Source organism: Telopea speciosissima, chromosome 3 (assembly GCF_018873765.1).
Source record: "Telopea speciosissima isolate NSW1024214 ecotype Mountain lineage chromosome 3, Tspe_v1, whole genome shotgun sequence".
NCBI classification, from domain to species: domain Eukaryota; kingdom Viridiplantae; phylum Streptophyta; class Magnoliopsida; order Proteales; family Proteaceae; genus Telopea; species Telopea speciosissima.
This window is the reverse complement of record NC_057918.1, coordinates 6702084-6726038: the sequence shown is the minus strand read 5'-3', so window position 1 is coordinate 6726038 and position 23955 is coordinate 6702084. Positions and strand designations below refer to the sequence as shown.

General features: G+C 38.8%; 1 protein-coding gene and 2 pseudogenes across 1 annotated transcript; all 3 read left to right on the top strand.

Annotated features, from left to right (window-relative positions):
- The first annotated feature begins 2436 nt into the window (after positions 1–2436).
- Positions 2437–4204, top strand: LOC122654104 (xanthotoxin 5-hydroxylase CYP82C4-like). Its single transcript, XM_043848081.1, has 2 exons — positions 2437–3437; positions 3578–4204. The coding sequence occupies exons 1-2, from the start codon at positions 2439–2441 to the stop codon at positions 4202–4204; spliced, it is 1626 nt and encodes a 541-aa protein (XP_043704016.1). The 5' UTR covers positions 2437–2438.
- A 4428-nt stretch (positions 4205–8632) lies between these two features.
- On the top strand, positions 8633–10417 carry LOC122654103 (annotated as a pseudogene).
- A 5730-nt stretch (positions 10418–16147) lies between these two features.
- Positions 16148–17281, top strand: LOC122654102 (annotated as a pseudogene).
- The last annotated feature ends 6674 nt before the right edge of the window (positions 17282–23955 follow it).

The window sequence follows — 23955 nt, the reverse complement described above, 5'->3', positions numbered from 1 at the left end:
CTTACGTTGAAAAGAAAAAAAGACACTCCAAAATAATTAAATGCGTTGAGGTCTTCACTCCTGATGTACGACAGCTTTGCATTTTTTTTTGTTGGAAGATCATGTCGGCCATCTCAACAATTCCTCCTACATTAATTGAAAATTTTCTATTATAAAAAATACGAGTTTACTTATGGAGATACATTTTCATAATTGGAACGGGATTTAAATAGAAATCTTGATTCACAGTTTTCGATTTAAAGTAGTTCTTATTATGGAAATTTGGGATTGGCCATGAAGTAGAAGTTACCTATTTAACGAAGATAAATCATTTTGGAAGCATGAAATCTTCTACAAACTTATTTCCTAATTGGAGGACAATCTATATATGAGAATCTGCTCCGGGAGGGAGAGAGACAGAGAGAGAGAGAAGAACTTCAGAGCTTGCATTTTTGGGGGTTTTTTTGGAAGAATAGAGTGCACTGGAGGAGACGAAGGGGAGGGTGAGGGGATGAGTCCTAACCAGGATTAAGGGTGATGGGTAGTGAATCATCCTTGGTATAGTTAACCAGGGTTAGGGTAGGGGTATAGGTTGATTAACCAGGGTTAGAATAGGGGTTGGGGAAACCAGTGTTAGGATAGAGTTAAATCATTGCATTTAAATTGTGATCGTTAGATCAACTAATGCCACGTGTCACGATTCTAGGGGATACTTACAAGAACTTACAGATGAAGGACCTTAAAAGGACCATCAGCATGTCTATTCCACACTTTTCCAACTCCAATCAAAATCCATTTTTTTTTTTATCTCCTGTTTGCTGGTTAGAAGTGAATATATTATCTTTAGTTTTTAAAAAAATTTCACTCTGCTTCACACTTCCCTTCTAAGATCTGTCTGATCGATGGATTGTTTGGACCACCCCGATCATTAGCTGAAGCCGCTACATGAACCGAGACCATTAAAACAACCCATTAATGTAGGCTTGGTAGCTCCTCCATGTGGATTCATTCTCACTCATGGCATAGCTGTAAAGAAGAAGAAGAAGAAGCAGTACAAGCAGCACAAGCACGTAATGAGAGATAATGAAAGGGACACGGTTGACGAGTTCAGATATTGGTTACCACCCATCAATAATGATATGATTTCTCTAGCAAGAATTGAATATTCTTTTGCCACCAAGGAAGAAGATAGATCTCAAAAGTTCTCATCCTACCCTAAATGACGATGATACCCCTCACAAGACCGAATTATTTAATATGGTTAAGCACGGGTTCAGCTATGGAGATACACTTTCATAATTGGAATGTGATTTTAATGGAAATCTTGGTTCACATAGTTTTCTATTTAAAGTGTTCTTATTATGAAAATTTGGGATTGACCATGAAAGAGAATAAGTTACCTATTTGATGAAGGTAAATCATTTTGGAAGCATGAAGTCTTCTACATACTTATTTCCTAATTGGAGGATAATCTATATTAAGAAGTTCAAATCTGAAAATTATGGTAGCGCGCAGATACATTTTCGATTTTCAGAATTTCTATTTTAAAAGCTCTTTTTTTAACTAGTGTTTGACATGATGAAGGAATACTTACCAAACTTTCAACGAACTTGGAATTCCCTTGCTTGGATCTTAATATGGAAAGCCCACATGGACAACACTAAGTTGGAAGGTTCTATTTTAGAAATCCCTTGATTTTAGGGGTGGGAGACCACTTGGAGCACAAATAGAGAAGCTGCCCAGTATGGACAGCAGTCATAGCCACCCCCTTTCCATGATTTTGAGAAGCACCATCTTGGGACGATTTTGAAGATCACCAGCACTTAGTGGAAGGTTTTGACTAGACCAAGAGTTTGATAATCCAAGCTGACCGAATTCTTACAATCCCATTCCTTAGCTTAGTCTTTGATTATTTTTGGTAATTTTGTGTCAAGGAGGCCTAAGCTAGTTAGGGTTTTTCCTTTATATTTAACTGCTTTTATTTGATGTAATCTCAGCCATAGGATTTAGTAGGCTTAGATATTAGAATTAAATTTTTAGTTTCTTATAAACGTAAGAGTTTTGCTCTTTGAGAGGTAGTTTTTGAATATTGAAAGTTACTCAATAATTGAGTTTTGTCTGAGAACCTTGAAGTGTTCATTGTTGTCTAGAAGAACAACACTTGCATTTATTTTATTTTTTTATTCTTCTATTCTTCTTGTCTTCCATTGATTATTGGCCCATTTTCTTGAAGTTCACAGTTTGGGCTTGCATCACCTTCCTAGTTCATTCCATTAATATAATGAAAATAATTAAATGCAGAGTGGTGACTCGGTTCCAGCTAGCTAGAGCTAATATATAAATATATTGCTCGGGAGAAAAGTCTGCAACTTGCCACAAAAGAAGTAGCAGAGGAAGCTTGCTTGGCCTGAATGTGCAATTCATTCCCATTAGATTAGATCAGATCAGATTAGATTACAATGGAGCTTCTTATCCCATCTCAAGTAATAGGAACATTTGTAGCCTTAATCTTGTTGGTGTATTACTGTGTAGGCAGAAACAAAAGCGGCAAGGGAAGGGAAGCCCCAACACCATCTGGTGCCTTGCCAGTCATTGGTCATCTCCATTTGCTTGGGGGACAAAATCCGCTTCCACGAACGCTTGGAGCTATGGCCGACAAGTATGGCCCGGCCATGTTGATCAGACTCGGCGTACATCGTTCGCTGGTTGTCAACAGTAAAGAGCTGATCAAGGACTGCTTCACTACCAACGACAGGATTTTAGCTACACGCCCTCATTTCGCTGTAGGTAAGTACTTAGGCTTCCACTATGCTGTATTTGGGTTATCACCTTATGGTTCATATTGGCGTGAGATACGTAAGATGTCCACTGTTGAGCTACTCTCCAATACCCGTCTTCACAAGCTCAGGCATGTTAGGATCTTTGAAGTAGACAGATCCATCAAACAATTGTACTCACTTTGGGCGGCCAAGGACAACAACAACAGTACTACTGGCCGACGACCTATCAAGGTGGAGATGAAGCAGTGGTTTGAACACCTTACTTTTAATGTCATCACCAAACTGATGACTGGGAAACGTTTTTATGGGAGCAATAATAATATTGGTGGTGCTGGAAATCATGAAGTTGAAGAGGAGGAGGCCCAACGATTCCGGAAAGCAATGTCTCAAACGGCGTACCTAAGTGGGTTGTTTGTTGTATCGGATGCAATACCCTATTGTGAATGGTTGGACTTGGGAGGACATGTTAGAGCCATGAAGTCTACTGCTAAGGAATTAGATTCTATAATTGGAAATTGGATTGATGAACATCGTATTAATGGTGGTTACAGAAGGATCCATAAAGAAGAAGAAGAAGAAGATCAGCTGGACTTCATTGATGTGATGCTATCCATCATTCCTGAGGACAAATTGATGTATAGTTATGATCGTGACACTGTCATCAAGGCAACTGTAATGGTATGTATGTATGTATATACCCTTCAATTTCAATTTGATTTGATTAATTGATGATGCTTAATTACAACCACACCTACCTTAATATAAGCCTTAATTAATATTCTTCCTCTTAACATTTTAATTACACTGTACGTGCACAGCAACTCATCGGAGGTGGCTACGAAACCACCTCCTCCACCCTGACATGGGCACTTTCTTTGCTATTGAACAATCGCCAAGTGCTGCAAAGGGCCCAGGAAGAGCTGGTCGTCCATGTTGGCACAGACAGACGCGTTGAAGAATCAGACATCAAGAACTTGGTGTACCTCCAGGCAATTGTAAAGGAAACTTTGAGGCTATACCCACCTGTACCTTTATCGGTACCACATGAAGCCATGGAAGACTGTCAAGTAGGAGGCTATGATGTCCCCAAGGGCACACGTGTGCTTGTCAACCTGTGGAAGCTTCATCGGGACGCTCAAGTGTGGTCAGATCCTCATGAATTCAAACCAGAGAGGTTTCTCACTACACATGCACAAGTAGACTTTATGGGTCAGAACTTTGAGTTCGTTCCTTTTGGATCCGGCATACGATCATGCCCGGGTATCGCATTTGCCAAGCAAGTCTTGTACTTGACTCTTGCTCGACTGCTACAAGGATTCAATTTTGAGACACCTTCACAGGAACCAGTAGACATGACTGAGAGCTTAGGCATCACCATGCCCAAAGCAACCCCACTAGACATCTTTCTAACCCCATGCCTTCCTTCTAAGCTCTATGAAGATTAAATGGAAATAATTAAGGAAAAAAGGAGGAGTTGTCTGTAATTCTTGTTGTGACTACAAGTCACGCGAGTGTACTGAATTGAGGGTTACATTAATAATGTCTTATTTGTTGAATATGTGTTCGTCAAATCTGGTTTAATTAATAAAATGTTTATTTTTTTTTTCGTATGGCTTATATTTTATTGGGTTTGTAAGTTGTTCCATGGGTTTTCACCCAAAACGGTTCTCGATTAGGGACAGGACCGGACATCCTGTTCATATGGTCTTCACATTGTATGTTACAAGAAATGAGTTTTCGGTGCATAAATGTGGGTACACATTGTGTGTGTATAGAAAAGAATCTGATAAGAATCTCACATGTGGTATAAAGAAACACTTTTTCATGGGCAGTCCACTAGCCTATGAAGGATATAAGAAGAGGCTGCTGATCTAGATAGATAGATTTCTTCGAGTCAGGAATATTTCGTACATTCAACAACACCCATTACTGTATTACATCCTGCTTGTTTAAGAATCTCATAGTCCGATCGGCTGGATGAGATCCTAGACGTGACCAGCTGAATGCAATATATTAGCTTCGCTGGCAAATCAAAAACTATTAGCTACCACTGCAAAGCTGTTTCTGATCTTCAATTGCCCGTTCGTAAGGGTTGCTTAAGAGATGTGAGGTACACTCACGGATGCTTCACATTTTTGGGTTTTGGAGCTCACCCACTTCCAAATGGTAGAATTAATAAGTTCCAATATTTCAAGCAAGCTCAGTAGCTGAGATGACTAATATCTCTGGTATGAGGAAGATTCTTCCGCATTCCTCTGAGATCGAGTTTGATCTTTGTGGTTTCTCCATTAATTCCATGGAAGGTGCTGCAATCTCTAAAATTTATGAATTTGGATAGTTTATGGCGCAAGTCCAGATCCTCTATTTCCGCCTGCCCCTACTTCCTGTGCACCCTACACACAACGGGGTGCGCAAAGACCACCTTATCTCTGCCCGAGCGCCTTGCCCGAGCGGGGGTAAGGCGGTCTTTGCACGACTCGTTGTGTGTAGGGCGCACATAGAAGTAGGGGCACGCGGAAGGAGAGGATGTCAATTCTTATGGCGCAGCTGTCCGTCCTGCCTGTGCTGCATAGACAGAGGGCAGCACGCAAAGACCGCCTTATCCTTGCCCGAGTGTCTTACCCTAGTGGAGGTAAGACAGTCTTTATGTGCGACCCTATATCTGCGTAGCACAGGCAGCTGTACCGTAGACGATTTGCATCCAAAATTTATGTTATTGTAGATCGATCGAGGGTTGGACAATCGCTTTGGTATTGCTTCTGTGGTCCCCATTCGAAGATGGTTCACATTCTCAGTACAAGAACCTTCTGCTGGAGTGGATTTCAGTTGGTTGGCATCCAGCGTACCGGAATGTGATCCGATCTCGGTCCCATTCAAAGTTTTGAAAATTAGAACGCTACATTGATCTAAACGCCCGGTTCCAGTTTTGGATGGAATTAAAACAACAATGCACCATCAGCTCATATAGAGTCAAGAGATAGTGAGGCTGTGAGAATGAATCGACAAAAATATAAGAGCGGTACATCGTGAAATGTGTAAATCAACCATGACACGGATTTTTATCGGTTTCAGATTTTCTATGGCCTTGGTTATAGCGGCCATTTTTTCAACCTACGCTTGACACCTGTAAATTGAAAAATCCGATGGTTAGTATTTAAAATTTTAAAAATTTCGATTTCAACACATTGAATGCATTCTCAACCCAAACCGGATCGATCGGGTTTAACAAATCGGCCCTTGAATTCAGATCAATGTACCATTTTAACAAAACAAACCCCATCTTCATCTTCTTGAATTTCAAATTTGAAATCCTCTTTCCCAGTAAATACTAAATTGTTTTCCATGTGTGCAGTGCGAGTGCCTTCGGAAACATTACGATTCTCTACAATCGGGTTTGAAGGATATACAAAGAGGGTGGAGATAGATATCTTCGAGTCAGGAATATTTCCTACGGAGTGTTCAACAACACCCAATTACTATATTACATCCTGCTGGTATAAGGATCTCACAGCTCGATCGACTGGATGAGAACCTAGACCAGCTGGATGCAATATAGTAGCTTCGCTGTCAAATCAAAACCTGTTAGCTAACACCACAAAGCTGTTTCTCTTCAATTGGCCATTCGTTAGGGTTGCCTCTCTCTTAAGAGATGTGAGCTACAATAATGGGGATACTGATTGATTTTCTACGGTGCGTTGTCCGTAGTGGCTTGAGCGGTGCAGATACTAAGGTGCGCACATTGACCGCCTTATCTCTGTCCGAACACCTTGCCCAAATAAAATAAGACAGTCATTGCGGACATCTCAATGTCTGGGCCGCCATGGGAAGCGCATCACAGAGGATCTGAATTGCACTAATAGATGCTTCTCATTTCTTGGAACTCACCCACTTCCGGCCTCATGGTAGACTTAAGAAGTTCCAATATCCAATTTATACTCTTGAGTCTTGATACGTGAGGTTCACTCATGGATACTTCTGTGGTCCCCATTAGAGGCTGGTTCACATTCTCCTACGAGAATCGTCTTCCCAAGGAGGAGTGGATTCCATACGGTTGGCATCCGGCGTACCAGAATGTAATCCAATCTCGATCCCATTCATAGTGTTGAAAACTAGAACGCTACACTGAGCCAAAAGCCAGGTTCCAGTTTTGAATGGTTTCAAAATCCATTTTTATCTCCTGTTTGCTGGTTAGAAGTGATCTTTACTATTCTTCGTATTTTTATTATTTAAATTTTCACTTTGCTTTACTTGTTAGAATTTTAGTTCTAATAAAACTCTATATGGACATAATTAAATCCCTAAATCAGGCTAATTTGGGTTTTGGTTTAATAAAGTGGGGTCATTAAGTTATATTAGAAGTCTAATGTGGACAGGCTTAGTGTGGGCCAGATAGATTCTCATTGGGACTGTGATGAGTCAGACCCTATAAGGATTACTATATAAGGAGAGTTAGGTCCCTCGTTTACCCATCACAACTTATTATTCTCAATTACTATTGAGGAGTGCATTCTTGAAAGAGAGGGAGATATTCAGTGTTCGTCATCCCTACGCATTCGGTATTCTCATCAGGCCAGTTACTTTGGGAATAGAGGGGAAGCACCTAGATCTTTGTTCTTTATTTTCCGCTGCAATCATCATCACTATGGATGCTAAACAAGGTCAGTGGTTCTATCCCTATTTTCTATTATTTATTTGATTGTGTTCTTGAACGCCCTATGGAGATCCTGGCTTTTGGGATTTTGTCCCTATTCGGATCAATTTAATCTAACATTACTTCCCTTCTAAGATCTGTCAGATTCGATGGATTGTTTGGACCACCCCGATCATTGGCTGAGCCGCTACTTGAACAGAGACCATCGATTTTTCAGGAAAAAATTAAAAACAAAACCCATTAATTAATTAATGTGGGCTTGGTAGCTCGCTCCTTGATGTAGCTTCATTCTCTCTCATGACATAGCTGTAGAGAAAAGGAAGAAGAAGAAACACGTACAAGGAAGACGAGTAGAAGACAGATCTCACAAGATCTCATCCTACCCTAAATGACGATGATACCCCTCACAAGACCGAATCATGTAAGAGTAGTAGAACAATAAAAAAAAATGGTTCAATGGATAAGGGCATTTTGATCATTGAATACAACTACAAAACTCAAAGCGAGAGAAAGAAGAATCTCACAGCCCAAGGCAAATGGATCCCCGGACCACTTAAGTTAGTTTAAGCGAGATTCCAAAATCAGAATTCAAAACTTCGAGAGCTGGCTTTTAGCATCTTCAGTTAAAGACAAGAGTTGATGTTACCTATTTGACCTCTAAGGTAAATCATCTTGGAAGCATGAAATCTTCTACATACTTATTTCTTAATTGGAAGATAATCCCCTCAATATTAAGAAGTTTCAAATCTAAAAATTATGGCAGCAGATGTATATATTCCATTTTGAGAATTTTTATTTTAAAAGCTCTATTTTAGAAGTGTTTGACATGAAGATGGAACACTTACCATGCGTCCAATGAACTTGGAGTTTTGTCTAAGAACCTAGAAGAACAAAACCCCTGCCATGAGGAACAACACTTGCATTTATTTTATTCTTTTCTATTTCTTGTCTGCCATTGATTCTTTGCATATTTTCTTTGAGTTCACCTTTCGTGCTTGCATCAGCTTCCTACTAACGTGGTAAATTTTCATTCCATGAAAATAATTAAATGCAGAGTGGAGCAGTAGTAGGAGTTGTAGGTTTACTCGGTTCTAGCTAGGTAGCTCTAATATATATAGCTCCATCAGGAGAATAGTCTGCAACTTGCTACAAAAGAAGTAGCAGAGGAAGCTTGCTTGGCTTGAATGTGCAATTCATTCCCATTAGATTAGATTAGATTAGAATGGAGCTTCTTATACCATCTCAGGTAATAGGAACATTTGAGGCTTTAATCTTGTTGGTATATTACTGTGTAGGCAGAAACAAAACCGGCAATGGAAGGGAAGCCCCAACACCATCTGGTGCCTTGCCAGTCATTGGTCATCTCCATTTGCTTGGAGGAAAAACACATGTTCAACGAACGCTTGGAGCTATGCCCGACAAGTATGGGTCGGCCATCATGCTCAGACTCGGCGTACATCGATCGCTGGTTGTGAGCAGTGCAGAGATGATCAAGGATTGCTTCACTACCAACGACAAGGTTTTAGCTACACGCGTTCATTTCGCTGCAGGCAAGTACTTAGGCTTCCACTATGCTTGGTTTGGGTTCTCCCCTTATGGGTCATATTGGCGCGAGATGCGTAAGATGAGCACTCTTGAGCTACTTTCCAATACCCGTCTTCACAAGCTCAGGAATGTTAGGATCAAAGAATTGTACTCAGTTTGGGTGGCCAAGGACAACAACAGTACTACTGATCGACGACGACGTGATCCTATCAAAGTGGAGATGAAGGAATGGTTCGAACACCTTACTTTTAATGTCATCACAAAACTGATGACTGGGAAACGTTTTTATGGGAACAATAATATTGGTGTTGCTGCTGGAAATCATGAGGTTGAAGAGGAGGCCCAACGATTCCGGAAAGCAATGGCTCAACTGGCGTACCTAAGTGGGGTGTTTGTTGTATCGGATGCAATACCCTATTCTGAATGGTTGGACTTGGAAGGACATATTAGAGCCATGAAGTCTACTGCTAAGGAATTAGATTCTATAGTTGGAAAATGGATTGATGAACATCGTACTGGTTGTGGTCGTCATAGCAGGATCCATGAAGAAGAAGAAGATCAGCTGGACTTCATTGATGTGATGCTATCCGTCATTCCTGAGGACAACTTGAAGTATAGTTATGATCGTGATACTGTCATCAAGGCAACTGTACTGATATGTATGTATGTATGTATGTATATATGTATGTATTTATATATGTATCTATGTTACCTTTCAATTTCAATTTGATTTGATTAATTGATGATGCTTAATTACAACCACACCTGCCTTATAAGCAGCCTTAATTAACCTTCCTCTTTCCATTTTAATTACACTGTACGTGCACAGCAACTCATCGCAGGTGGCTACGAAACCACCTCCTCCACCCTGACATGGGCACTTTCTTTGCTATTGAACAATCGCCAAGTGCTGTAAAGGGCCCAGGAAGAGCTGGTGGTCCATGTTGGCAAAGACAGACGCGTTGAAGAATCAGACATCAAGATCTTGGTGTACCTCCAGGCAATTGTAAAGGAAACTTTGAGGCTATACCCTCCTGCACCTTTATCAGTACCACATGAAGCCATAGAAGATTGTCAAGTGGGGGGCTATGTTGTCCCCAAGGGCACACGTTTGCTTGTCAACCTATGGAAGCTTCATCGGGACCCTCAAGTGTGGGGATCAAACCCTCATGAATTCAAACCAGAGAGGTTTCTCACTACACATTCACAAGTAGACTTTTTGGGTCAGAACTTTGAGTTCATTCCTTTTGGATCCGGGATACGATCATGCCCAGGTATTTCATTTGCAAAGCAAGTCTTGTACTTGATTCTTGCTCGTCTCCTACAAGGTTTCAATTTTGAGACCCCATCACAGCAACCGGTAGACTTGACTGAAGGCTTAGGCCTCACCATGCCAAAAGCAACCCCACTACACATCTTTCTCACCCCATGCCTTCCTTCTATGCTCTATGAAGATTAAGGAGGAGGAGTTGTCTATTATTCTTGTTGTGATTGCAAGTATTGATCGAATTGGGGTTTACAATGTCTTAATTAATGATCGAATAAAATTTTTTTTTTTTTTTTGGGTTAAAATTAATGAATAAGATTCACATATGGTTCCGTTTGGTTGCAAGGGAAATTAAAAGGAAAGAAAATGAAAATTTCAAAGCTAAAGAGGGAAAGTTTAGTAGTCATTCATTACCACTGAATGATTATATCACCAACTCTAAAGCATTTCATATTTGATATTGAAATTTACCTTACTTTTGCATCAAAATCTCTTGGATTGGGAAAAATAAAATAAAAAAACACATCTAAAATATCTTAACTAAATATGATAAGTAATTTAAGTAGATACAATCATGTTGGATAATATCGATAACAAAAACTTCTTTTTCAAGTTTCAAAATTTTTTCCGTTCTTCCTTTACTTCCCTTCCAACCACGTACAGGGAGCCTTTATAATGATTGTTAGTGTAAATTTTGAGTAATTAATAAGCCTCCATTATTTGCTTGAAAACGGTGCAAAGATTCTATCAGCAATTAATTTTATGGAGTAAAATATTGCATACTGAACTACAATAAGTTTGCAAATCCTTGATTTCCATAAGAAAGATATAATAGGTGTGGTCTAAAGAAAGGCTTTTTGATAAGCAGGCCACTAACCTAAGCCTGGGACAGAAGAAGGAATGAGTTTTAAGGGGGGGGCCGCTTCCAGAAAACAATCCCAAAAGGGGAGAGAGAGAGAGGAGGAGAGGCAGGGGGATTTTAATCTTCTCCAATTTTTAAAAGTGTGCATTGTGATTGTGATTGGTGGAGATGTTGGCTTGGACATTCAACGGTCCAAACTTAGGCTTTCAGAAAACAATCCCAAAAGGAAAGGGAGAGAGAGGGGGAGAGGCCGGGGGGATTTTAATCTTCGCCAATTTTTAAAATTGTGCACTATGGCAGTGCTAGGTGGAGATGTTGGCTCGGACATTCAACGGTCCAAACTTAGGCTTTCGAAAACAATCCCAAAAGGAAAGGGAGAGAGAGGGGAGAGGCCGGGGATTTTAATCCTTGCCAATTTCTAAAATTGTGCACTATGGCATGCTAGGTGGAGATGTTGGCTCGGACATTCAACGGTCCAAACTCATTGGCTTCTGTTTTTTCCCTCTGTTAGTTATAATTTGATTTAGGGAAGAAGAATTCTACTTGGTCTTGTAGGTACGTATTGTATATTAATGACCATTTATGCATTTTAGATATTAAAAAAATACTTGATTTAATTTAATAATAGATTAATAATATTTTAATCTTATTGAAATCAAGTTTGGATTTATCAAAAGTAAATTGGTTAACAATTATGTGAAGAATATCTCTCTTATTCTCTCTCATAATCAAAACAATAAAAAAACACCTTTTTAATTAAATAAGGTAGATATGATCATTCTCTCTCTATCTCTCTTGCTTGCTGTTTTTTATATTTTTTTTTCAAAAAGTCCTTTTTTCTCAACGATAGCGTCCCCTCTTTCTCTTTCTCTCTCTCTTGCTTGTTGAATCCACAAAATCTCAAAACGTTTCTTGGTATTTAAAATTTTTTTTCTTCTTCAAAACATCCTTCTCTATTTTCAATGATATTTCTCTCTCTCTCTCTCTCTCTCTCTCTCTTTCGTTCTTACGGGGGTAAACCTAATCGATCCAAATCAATACAGATTGATTCCTTCCTGATCGATCCCGTATCGATGGGTTGGTACCGACAAGGGTGAAAATGTTAAAAAAAAAATCAAATTTTTGAACAAAACAAAAGCGTAAACCTAATCGATACAGATCGATTCGGATTGGTATCAGCTAAGACAGATACCGATTCCTGATCGATCTTGTATCGGTGGGTCAGTACAGACAGAGGTAAAAATATATTTTTTTGAAGAACATAGGGTAACCTAACCGATTTAGTCTGATACATACCGTCCCAGATCGGTATCGGTGGAGATGGAGATCGATACTGATTCCTGGACGATTCCGTATTGGTGGATCGATACGGATAAGGGTAAAAATGTAAAAAAAAATATATATAATTCTTTTAAAGAAAACAAGGGTAAACCTAACCGATCCCGACCAACATAGATCGGTATCTGCTGAGACCGATACCAATACTGATTCCTGGTCAATCCCGTATTGGTGGATTAGCACGGACAAGGATAAAAATAAAAATAAAAAACTAATTTTTTTGAAGTAAGTAGGGTAACCTAACCAATACATACCGTTCCGGATCGGTATCGGTGAAGATGGAGATCGATACCGATTCCTAGTTGATCCCGTATCGTTGGATCTGTACATGCAAGGGAAAAAATGTTTCAAAATTTTAATTTTTTTTAAAGAAAATAGGGGTAAACCAGACTGGTCGAGATCGATATGGATCGGTATTGGCTGAGATTGATACCAATTCCTGGCTGATCCCGTATCGGTGGATTGGTACGGACAACGGTAAATATGTAAAAAAAAAAAAATCTATTTAAAAAAAAGAAAAGAAAATAAGGGTAAACCTAACCGATCCATACTGATACAAATCGATATATGCTCAGACTGATACTGATCCCGTGTGGGTGGATTGGCATGGACAAGGGTAAAAATATTAAAAAAAAATCTAATTTTTTTAAAAGTAAACAAGGGTAAACCTATCCGATCCAGACCAACAAGTGTTTTAAAGAAAATAGGGGTAAACCTAACCAATCCGGACGACACGGATCGGTTAGGTTTACCCATGTTTTCTTAACAAAAAAAACTAGATTCTTTTTTACATTCTTACCCTTGTCTGTACCAATCCACTGATACGGGATCAGCTAGGAACCGGTATCGATCTTAGCAGATACCGATCTATAACGGTCTGGATTAGTTAGTTTTACTCTTGTTTTCTTTAAAAAAAAAAAAAAAAATAGATTTCTTTTTTACATTTTTACCCTTGTCCGTACTGATCCACCGATATGAGATCGGTCAAGAATCGATATCAGTCTTAGCCAATACCAATCCATATCGATCCCGATTAATTAGGTTTGCTCTTGTTTTCTTTAAAAAACTTTAGATTATTTTAGAATTTTTACCCTTGCATGTACAAATCCAATGATACAGGATTGGTTAGGAATCGGTATCGATCTCCATCTCCACCGATACCGATCCAAAAGAGTGTATTAGTCTGCATCGGCTATGTTACCCTATTTTCTTCAAAAAAATAAGTTTTTATTTAAATATTTTTACCCTTGTCCGTGCTAATCCACCAATACAGGATCGGCCAAGAATTAGTATCGATCTCCATCTTCATCGATACCGGTCCGGAACAATATGTATCGGATTGCATCGGTTAGGTTACCCTATTTTCTTCCCAAAAAAAAAAAAAATTTTAAATATATTTATACCCTTGTTTGTATTGATCCACCGATACGGGATTGACCAGGAATTGCTATCGGTCTCAATCGATACCGATTCGAATCGATCTATGTCAGCTAGATTTACCCTTTTTTGTTCAAAAATTAGATTTTTTGTATATTTTTACCCTTGTTCGTACCAACCCACCGATACAGGATGAGCCAAAAATCGGTATTGGTATCTGCTAAGGAATCGGTATTATTTCAGCAGATACCGATCTATATCGGTTCAGATCGTTTAGGTTCACCCTTGTAAGAGAGAGAGAGAGATCGTTGAGAATAAAGAAGGATTTTTTGAAAATTTTTAAAAAAAACCGTAAGAAACGTTTTGAGATTTTTTTCACTTTGCTTTACTTCCCTTCTAAGATCTGTCAAATTCGATGGATTGTTTGGACCACCTCGATCATTGGCTGAAGCCGCTACTTGAACCGAGAGCATCGGTTTTTCGGGAAAAAATTAAAATTAAAAACAAAACCCATTAATTCATTAATGTGGGCTTGGTAGCTCGCTCCTTGTTGTAGCTTCATTCTCTCTCATGACATAGCTGTAGCGAAGAGGAAGAAGAAGCACGTACAAGCACGTAGCAGAAATAATGAAAGCGACACGGCGGTTGACGATAAAAAATGGTTCAATGGATAAGGGCATTCTGGTCATTGAATACTACTACAAAAATCAAAGTGAGAGAAAGAAGAATCTCACAGCCCAAGGCAAATGGATCCCCGGACCATTTAAGTTAGTTTATGCGAGATTCAAAACTTCGACAGCTAGCTTTTAGCATCTTCAATTAAAGACAAGAGTTGATGTTCCGTTTTGAGAATTTTTATCTTAAAAGTGTTTGACATGAAAGAAGGAACACTTACCAAGCTTGCAATGAACTTGGAGTTCCCTTGCTTGGATCTTACTATGGAAAGCTCAAATGGACAGCACTAAGTTGGAAGCTTCCACTTTAGAAATCCCTTAATTTTAGAGCCAGTAAGAGATCACTTGGAGCACAAAGAGAAGCTTCCCAATATGGACAGCAGTCACAGTCACAGCCACCGCTTTGGACGATTTTGAGAAGCACCATCTTGGGACGATTTTGAAGATCACCAGCACTAATCAGTGGAAGGATTTGACTAGATCAAGGGCTTGATAATCCAAGCTGACCGAATTCTTACAACCCCTTTCTTTAGTTTAGTCTTTGATTATTTTTGGTAGTTTTGTGTCAAGGAGGCCTAAGCTAGTTAGGGTTTTTCTTTTATGTTTAATTATTTTTATTTGATGTAATCTCAAGCCATAAGATTGAGTAGGCTTAAAGATTAGAATTAGTATTTTTTGTTTCTTATAAATGTAAGAGCTTTGCTCATTGGGAGACAGTTTTTGACTATTGAAAATTACTTAATAATTGAATTTTGTCTAAGAACTTAAAGAGTTCATTGTTGTCTAGAAGAACAACACCGTGCTTGGTTACATCACCTTCCTACTAACGTGGCCACTCTTCATTCCATTAATATAATGAAAATAGTTAAATGCAGAGTGGAGCAGTAGTAGAAGTTGTAGGTTGACTCGGTTCTAGCTAGCTAGAGCTTATATAAAGTCTGCAACTTGCAACAAAAGAAGTAGAAAAGGAAGCTTGCTTGGCTTGAATGTGCAATTCATTCCAATTATCCCATCTCAGGTAATAGGAACATTTGTAGCCTTAATCTTGTTGGTGTATTGCTTCCTATTCAGAAACAAAAGCGGCAAGGGAAGGGAAGCCCCAACACCATCTGGTGTCTTGCCAATTATTGGTCATCTCCATATGCTTGGGGGACAAAATTCGCTTCCACGAACGCTTGGAGCTATGGCCGACAAGTATGGCCCGGCCATCATGCTCAGACTCGGCGTACATCGCACACTGGTTGTGAGCAGTGCAGAGCTGATCAAGGAGTGCTTCACTACAAACGATAGAGTTTTAGCTACACGCCCTTGTAGCGCTGCAGGTAAGTACATAGGCATCCATGCACTACGATTTTATTGGGTTCTCACCTTATGGGGCATATTGGCGTGAGATGCGTAAGACGACCACTGTTGAAGTAATTTCCACTACCCGTCTTCACAAGCTCAGGCATGTTAGGATCTTTGAAGTAGACAGATCCATCAAAAAAATTGTACTCAGTTTTTGGCGGCCAAGGACAACAACAACAACAGTACTACTGACCGACGACAACGTGATCCAATCAAAGTGGAGATGAAGGAGTAGTTCGAACACCTTACTTTTAATTTCATCACCAAACTAACTGATTGCTGGGAAACGATTTTATGGTAACATTAATATTATTGGTGGTGTTGGAAATGATGTTGGAGGCCCAACGATTCCGGAAAGCAATGGCACAACTGGCGTACCTAAGTGGGGTGTTTGTTGTATCGGATGCAATACCCTATTGTGAATGGTTGGACTTGGGAGGACATATTAGAGCCATGAAGTCTGCTGCTAAGGAATTAGATTCTATAGTTGGAAATTGGATTGATGAACATCGAATTAATGGTGGTCATAGCAGTATCCATGAAGAAGAAGAAGATGAGCTGGACTTCAATGATGTGGTGCTATCCGTCATTCCTGAGGACAAATTGAAGTATAGTTATGATCGTGATACTGTCATCAAGGCAACTGTACTGGTATGTATGTATGTATGTATGTATGTTACCTTTCAATTTCAATTTGATTTGATTTGATTAATTGATGATGCTAATTAATTACAACAATATATACCAAACAAAGCCTTAATTATTAACCTTCCTCTGTCATCCATATATTGTTCTCCATGCACGTACAGAGCCTCATCGCAGGTGGCTATGAAACCAACTACCTAACCCTTACATGGGCACTTTCTTTGCTATTGAACAATCCCCAAGTGCTACAAAGGGCCTAGGAAGAGCTGGACGTCCATGTTGGAACAGACAGACACGTTGAAGAATCAGACATCAGGAACCTAGTGTACCTACAAGCCATTGTGAAGGAAACTTTGAGGCTATACGACCCTCCTGGACCTTTATCAATACCACATGAAGCCATGGAAGACTGTCAAGTGGAGGGCTATGTTGTCCCAAAGGGCACACGTTTGCTTGTCAACCTATGGAAGCTTCATCGGGACCCTCAAGTGTGGTCAGACCCTCATGAATTCAATCCAGAGAGGTTTCTACCCACACATGCACAAGTAGACTTTATGGGTCAAAACTTTGAGTTCATCCCTTTTGGACCGGGCATACGATCATGCCCGGGTATCGCATTTGCCAAGCACATCTTGCACTTGACTCTTGCTCATCTACTACAAGCCTTCAATTTTGAGACCCCTTCAGAGGAACCAGTACACATGACTGAAGGCTTGGGACTCACCATGCCCAAAGCAACCCCACTACACATCCTTTTCACCCCACGCCTTCCTTCTAAGCTCTATGAAGATTAAATATAAATAATTAAGGTAAAAAGGAGGAGTTATTGTCTGTAATTCTTGTTGTGACTGCACGTCGAGTATACTGGAATTGAGGGTTACATTAATGTCTTAATTGCATATGAATAAAATCCATATATATATGTGGCTCCATTTGGTTGCAAGGGAAATTAAACTTTCAAACCTAAAATTAAAGGGAAACGGTTGATAATTAAATTATACCTCACTTTTGCATCCAAATCTCTTGGACTTGGAAAGTAAAACAAAAATTCTATCTAAAAAATATCAATACAAAATATGGATGATAAGTAATTTAAGTAGTATATATAATTATGTTGGATAATGATGATTACAAAAACTTCTATTTTAACAGTTTCAAAATTTTTAAGAATTCTACATTTAATTTCCATTGCAACCAAACGGAATCTATATAGTGATTGTTAGTGTTAATTTTTTGAGTAATTAAGTCTCCATTATTTGCATGAAAACAGTGCAAACATTCTATTTAAAAAGGATTCTATCAGCAATTAATTTTATGCAGTAATATATTGAATACTGATCTACAATAAGTTTGCAAAACTTTGATTGCCATGAGAAAGATACAATAGGTTTGCTCTAAAGAAAGGCTTTTTCATAGGCAGGCCACTAGCCTAAGCCTTGCAATCTGGCATCCGAAGAAGAAATGAGATTTAAAGGTGTAAAATGTGATTAGAGCACTACAAACAGATAAATCCCATTGCGAACAAAATCGCTAGTTACTGCAGTCCAAGAAATCGCATTCTTCTAAATTTCATGAACCCCCGAAATTAATAGAGTCAAGGTGACCTCATTTCACTCAGGCATTTCATCAAACAACTGACAAGCTCCTTTTAGATTAATATATTGATCTGACGAGATGCCCATGAAAGGTCTCTCCCTTCTATGATTGGAAATTTATCCTCTCATGCAGTGCACCGCACTTAAGAATTCAATCCTTCACCCAATACTTGAGAGGATAAAAAGATGTCACTGCCCATGTTTTTATGATTGGATTCTTTAATGTGATGCACTGGAAAACGCACCGCACTTGAGGATTTTCATCCTTTATCAATCCCCCTTTTCCAATTTTGGAAGACCGTGATCCAGCTTTATATATTAATCTTCAAATGATCAGTAAATACTAACTTGTTTTGCATATGTGCAGTGCATGCGGAAGCATTACGAATATCTACGATCGGGTTTGAAGGCTAAGAGAAGAGGCTGGAGATAGGATTCTTCGAGTCAGGAATCTTTCGTATGTTCAACAACACCAATAATATATTACATCCTGCTGGTTTAAGGATCTCACAGCTCGGCTGGATGAGATCCTAGACCAGCTGAATGCGATGTAATAGCTTCGGTGTAAAATCAAAACCTGTTGCACCACAAAGCTCTTTCCTTTCGTTTGGCAATCGGGAAAATTATCTGTTTCATTTCTTGTCCAGTCTAGTTCCCCAAGGGATCCAGATCTTCTACGGCGATGAACTGCTCGTCCTGCCGTGCTGCACAGATACAAGGTGATGCGTATTGACCATATTACCCCTGCCCAAGTACCTTGCCCAAACAGGGGTGACTGGGTAAGACATTCATTACACGCAGCCCAGTGTCTACACAGTACAGACAGGGCAAGCAAGACAAGACATCGTAAAAGACCTATGTTGGTTTCCCAAGTCCCTCTAATAAAGAAGGGGTGGACCCCACCCATTCGTTAGGGTTGCCTCTCTGTTAAGCGATGTGAGGTACACTCACGGATGCCTCACATTTCTTGGAGCTCACCCATTTCCACATGGCAGAATTAGAAAGTTCCAATATCCAGTTTATACTCTTGATACGTGAGGTACACTCATGGATGCTTCTGTGGTTCCCATTCTAGGCTTGGTGGTGGATTCCATACGGCTGACATCCAGCGTAGCAAAATCTGATCCAATCTTGGTCCCGTTCATAGTTTTGAGAGTCAGAACGCTACTCTGAGCGAAAAGCCTGGTTCCAGTTTTGGATGGTTTTAATCAGTAACTATCATTCAGTGAAATTTATAAAACAAAAAAATAAAGAATAAATAAAAACGGTGAGGCATTAATTAATATCACCACTCCGCATGTCTGAATTGGGTCAAATCAGCTCTATCATGCACCGGAAAATTATCTCCTTCAATTCCTTGTCTTGCCTAGTTTCATAATGATCACCGTATTTCTGTTTGAATATTCTTCTTGAGTGGGGTCTACCAACCCCCTTTATTAGAGGCACTGGGAAATCGGACAGGCAGAGAACTGGAGAGGATAAATATCCATCAAGTGCCTATCCAACTCAAATGCCAATCTGATCTGCGAATAAAAATGAGATGTGACTTGAACAAAGGGTTGCGGATAAATAAGCGGCTCACCACAGAGTTTGATGGGTGGATTGAGAAGAGTTGGACTTGGAGAGGATCATTCCCGTTTACTCAATCCATCTGAAAAACGATTAGGTTCTCTTTTGTTCGCACTCTGAATTTGTCGCATCAACCATTGGAGGTTGTTTTTTTATTTTGTTTTTTTTGATGGGAACCATTGGAGGTTGTTAACTCCATTTAACAGTCATATAACAAAAGGGGTAAATTGCAGATCATCCTGGTTTTCAATCAAAACTCAAATCAACCCTTTACAGTAACAGCAACTGATAGTCAGTTAGTTATTGATGTGAAAGAACTAGTTTACCCTTATATTAAAACATTAGAATTAAATTTATAATATTATCCTTTCTCCGTCTTCAACCTAAAATACCCCTACTCCTTCCTTGCAATTCCGTTGGCAGTACCGCCGCCGCCGCTGCTTCCCAAGCATATTGTCTGCCAAAAGATAGAGGGACGGGACGTGTGGAGGAGCTCACGATGGAAGTCATTAATGGAGGGATCACGGCGATCGAGCATCCTAGATGTCAACCCTTCTACAATGATTTTAACTACCCTGATTCAAACCCCACCTCTGCAACTCATGTTCCAAACAGTGCCTGAGTTCAAGACCTTCTCTCTCATCTCCTCTTCCTTCCGCCTCATTTTCTGGGTATACGTTCTCCATCTGTAGGCATATTTACCCTTTAGGTTTCAGCTTCAAAGAAGATCACTGCTGTAAGAACCGAAACCTGCAACTTTGACTGGTTGAAGTTACTTCCCAGAACTAATTTCAGATCTTTCCTGCTCCTCTTCTGCTAGTTTATTCCAGCCGATTAATTGTGCCTTTGAGAGCCCATGGAGTATGGTTGCTACCCCCTGAATTTTAGACTGGAACACCTTCAGACGAGAGAGATCTCCACAAAAGATTGAAGCCCTATTTCCGTCACTTACTCCCTCCCCAAAAAAAAAAAAAAAAAAACCAGAGGCGATTTTGGCTGTGTGGTGCAAGGATCGCCGGAGATCCAAGTACACCATGTCACCAGCAAGAACTCGATCACTTTGAATTGAACCAGTAGTCTAACTAGAAAGAAAAAGAAAAAAAAAAAAAAAAGATTTCTAAAAGAGAAACAAAATCATGGACTACCTACCTACCTATCATGTCTTGCAACCATTGAAGACTTTGCAGAGTACCTACTGGAAACTGCAGCGGTAGATCCCCAATAAAAAATGCCGGAAAACTGAATCGCCGATGCGAAAACCGATAGCAAATCCACTAAAATGAGCTTAACTTCAAGAAATCTGCATATACTCTTCCTCAGTATTACTCCCAACAGTGTGGAGATCCCAGCTTTAAATCTAGACATTTTATTTTCTCTTTCAATTCTCTCTCTTTCTCTCTCTAACTTTAGCCTCTTTGGGAATATCAAAGCTAGATTCAGCATGAAATGCCCCTTGAGGCAGAACCCCAAGGGTTTTACCCTGTTTTGTCTTTCCATTGATTTGGGGAAGAAGAGGGAATATTCTCGTTTGGTTCCCTCATCCTTATATATTAAAAAAAACATTTGGGATTTTTAAATTCAAGGGTAAAAAAATAATTCTATGGTAGTCAAGGGTAGTTTAGGAATTTAAATTTATCTAACTGGTTGACATCATCCCAACAGCATAAAACTAACGATAGGGACTAATTTATCATATTGGGGTCCAAATCAGGGGATGATTTGTGTTTCGATTGAAAATCAGGGGGTGATCTATAATTAACCCTAACATAAGAGCACTTGTATTTGTATTTTTAAGAGATAAATAGATTTCAAATTTGTTTTACATCTATTATTTTTCATTTTGAAAAGATTTATTAATTTTTCATAGTTGGTTAATAGTCATGTCATGTAAGAATAAAATAAAAACACATTTTCAAATTTGGCCCAAAAATCTGTTTTAATCTTAAACCACGATTAGAAAAATAGGAGGACAGGGGATGCAACTTTCTCTACTTCCTTTTTTTTTTTTTTTTTTTTTTTTTTTTTATTATTGTTTCTATTACTTTTGTTTTTTTGTTTTTTTTTTTTTTTTATGATCGAGTTTCCTTCCACCAACTGTGAATGAGATCCCATACACGGCAGGGCGAGAATAGGTATTGAGAGGATATTTTGGAGCATACAAAAACCCTAGGAGGGGTTGGTATACCCTATGATGATGGGTGAGCCATCTTCTTTTTATTTTATTTTATTTAATATGTTTCTATTGTTTTCTATTCCAACAATTAAGATGTACTTTCTTTTAGAAATTTTTTTTTTGTAAGACTTCCCTTTGGATTCGATGCTATAACTTTGTTTTTATTTTTTTTAGAGGATAATAATTACTTTGATTTCTATTCCTACAATTAAGGTGCACTTTCATCGGTTTTTTACAGTTTTTAAAACAATTAAATTAGATTGGGGCAATTTTAAAAGTTTACTTTTATTTTATTCTAAGGTGGCATGAGTACTAACCACCTTTGGGGATTAAGTAAATCTTTTTAAAATAAAAAATGGTAGATGTAAAATAAATTTGAAACCTACTTATTTTGTAATTTTCGTTCTTATCTAATGGATCCAAGTAATTTTCTTCAAGGTTGCCAAATATAATTCAAATGCATTTTATTCATGAGAAACTTTGAGGCTACCAACTATAAGTCACAATGACGAAATAAAAACAACAATGCATCAACTCATAAAGAGTCTAGAGATAGTGAGGCTGTTACAATGAGAGCCATTGACAAATATTATTCATAGGTCACTATTCCCCGAGGTTCTTTTATACAAGGGGGTTGGATAGGACAATTCTTTTAAAAAAAAAAAATTCTAAACAAGAGAGGTGGAAAGAACAATTATAATATCTCTATGAAAGAGACGAAAATAGTTCACTGATTGTATAAAGGTTTTAGATTTATGAGAGAGTATTCTTGTATTCTTCATTGTTGATAAAAAAAATCAATTATATAAATCAACGATGATGAACCGTTCATGATATTATTCACAGATCACTATTCACTTAAGCTCTTATATACAAGAAAGGTGGCTAGAACAATCCTAAAGAAGAAGAAAGCTTCTCTAATCTCTTATAATATTTCTTTAAAAAAAGTCTCGATGGAAATAGTTCATCGAGTGTATAAGAGTTTCGAGGTTAATAAGAGAGCATTTTTGTATTCTCCATTGTTAATGGTATATAGAATCTTCTTATTGTTTCCATCCACAGATGTAAGCTAAATTCAACTTCTCCACTTGTCAATGTTGGCATTTCCCCTTAAGCAAGGGTGCATGTTTAAACCATTTAACATAAAAAAGATTGAAATGGTAAAACTTAGGAGCCCTTGGTCGATTGACTTTGGGTTTGCAAGTTGTTATTCCCCATCATTCCCTAATCCCTAAATTTGGCTGAGCAAACACGCTAGCACGATTAAAACCATCCAAACACGGTCGTCAGGTTTGGATTGTCATTGACCATTTGAGAATCACTTTGCAATTAAAGTATCCCAGTGGTCCTGAAGGACCATCAGACACGTCTGTTCCTCACTTTTCCAACTCCAATCAAAATCCATTTTTATCTCCTGTTAGCTGGTTAGAAGTGATCTTTTTATAGTTTTTAAAAAAATTCACTTTGCTTCACTTCCCTTCTAAGATCCGTCAGATTTGATGGATTGGTTGGACCACCCCGATCATTGGCTGAAGCCGCTACGTAAACCGAGGCCATTGGTTTTTCAGGAAAAAAAAAATTAAAAACAACCCATTACCCTTAATTAATGTGGGTTTGGTAGCTTTTTGATGAGATCTTTATCTTCTCCAGTTCCCTCCCCGTCCCCTGTGCCCCTAACAAGGGAAAGGGCACAATAACGACATTAATTAATGGAGTATAGAGAAGCAGAAGAATCACACGCACGAAGGAGAGATAATGAAAGGGACACGACGGTTGACGAGTTCAGATACTGGTTACCCTTCCAATACATTACAATTGAATGTTGTTTTGCCACCCAGGAAGAAGAGTAGAATACTGATCTCATCACAAGATCTCATCCTACCCTAAATGACGATGATACCCCTCACAAGACCGAATCATTTAATGTGGTTTTAAGTTAGTCCACTTGTCCCATAAAAATATCATGAACGTTCACAGCCCACACCAGCCAATACATAACAGTATTAACCACTTGATCTGTGACCATCAAGAGAGTTGACCCCAAAGGTGAACTGATGAATCAATGGGTCAGTCTCAGGTTCTTGATGATTTATACTTTCTAGCTAGTTCCTTAATAAGAGTAGTAGAACAATCAAAAATGGTTCAATGGATAA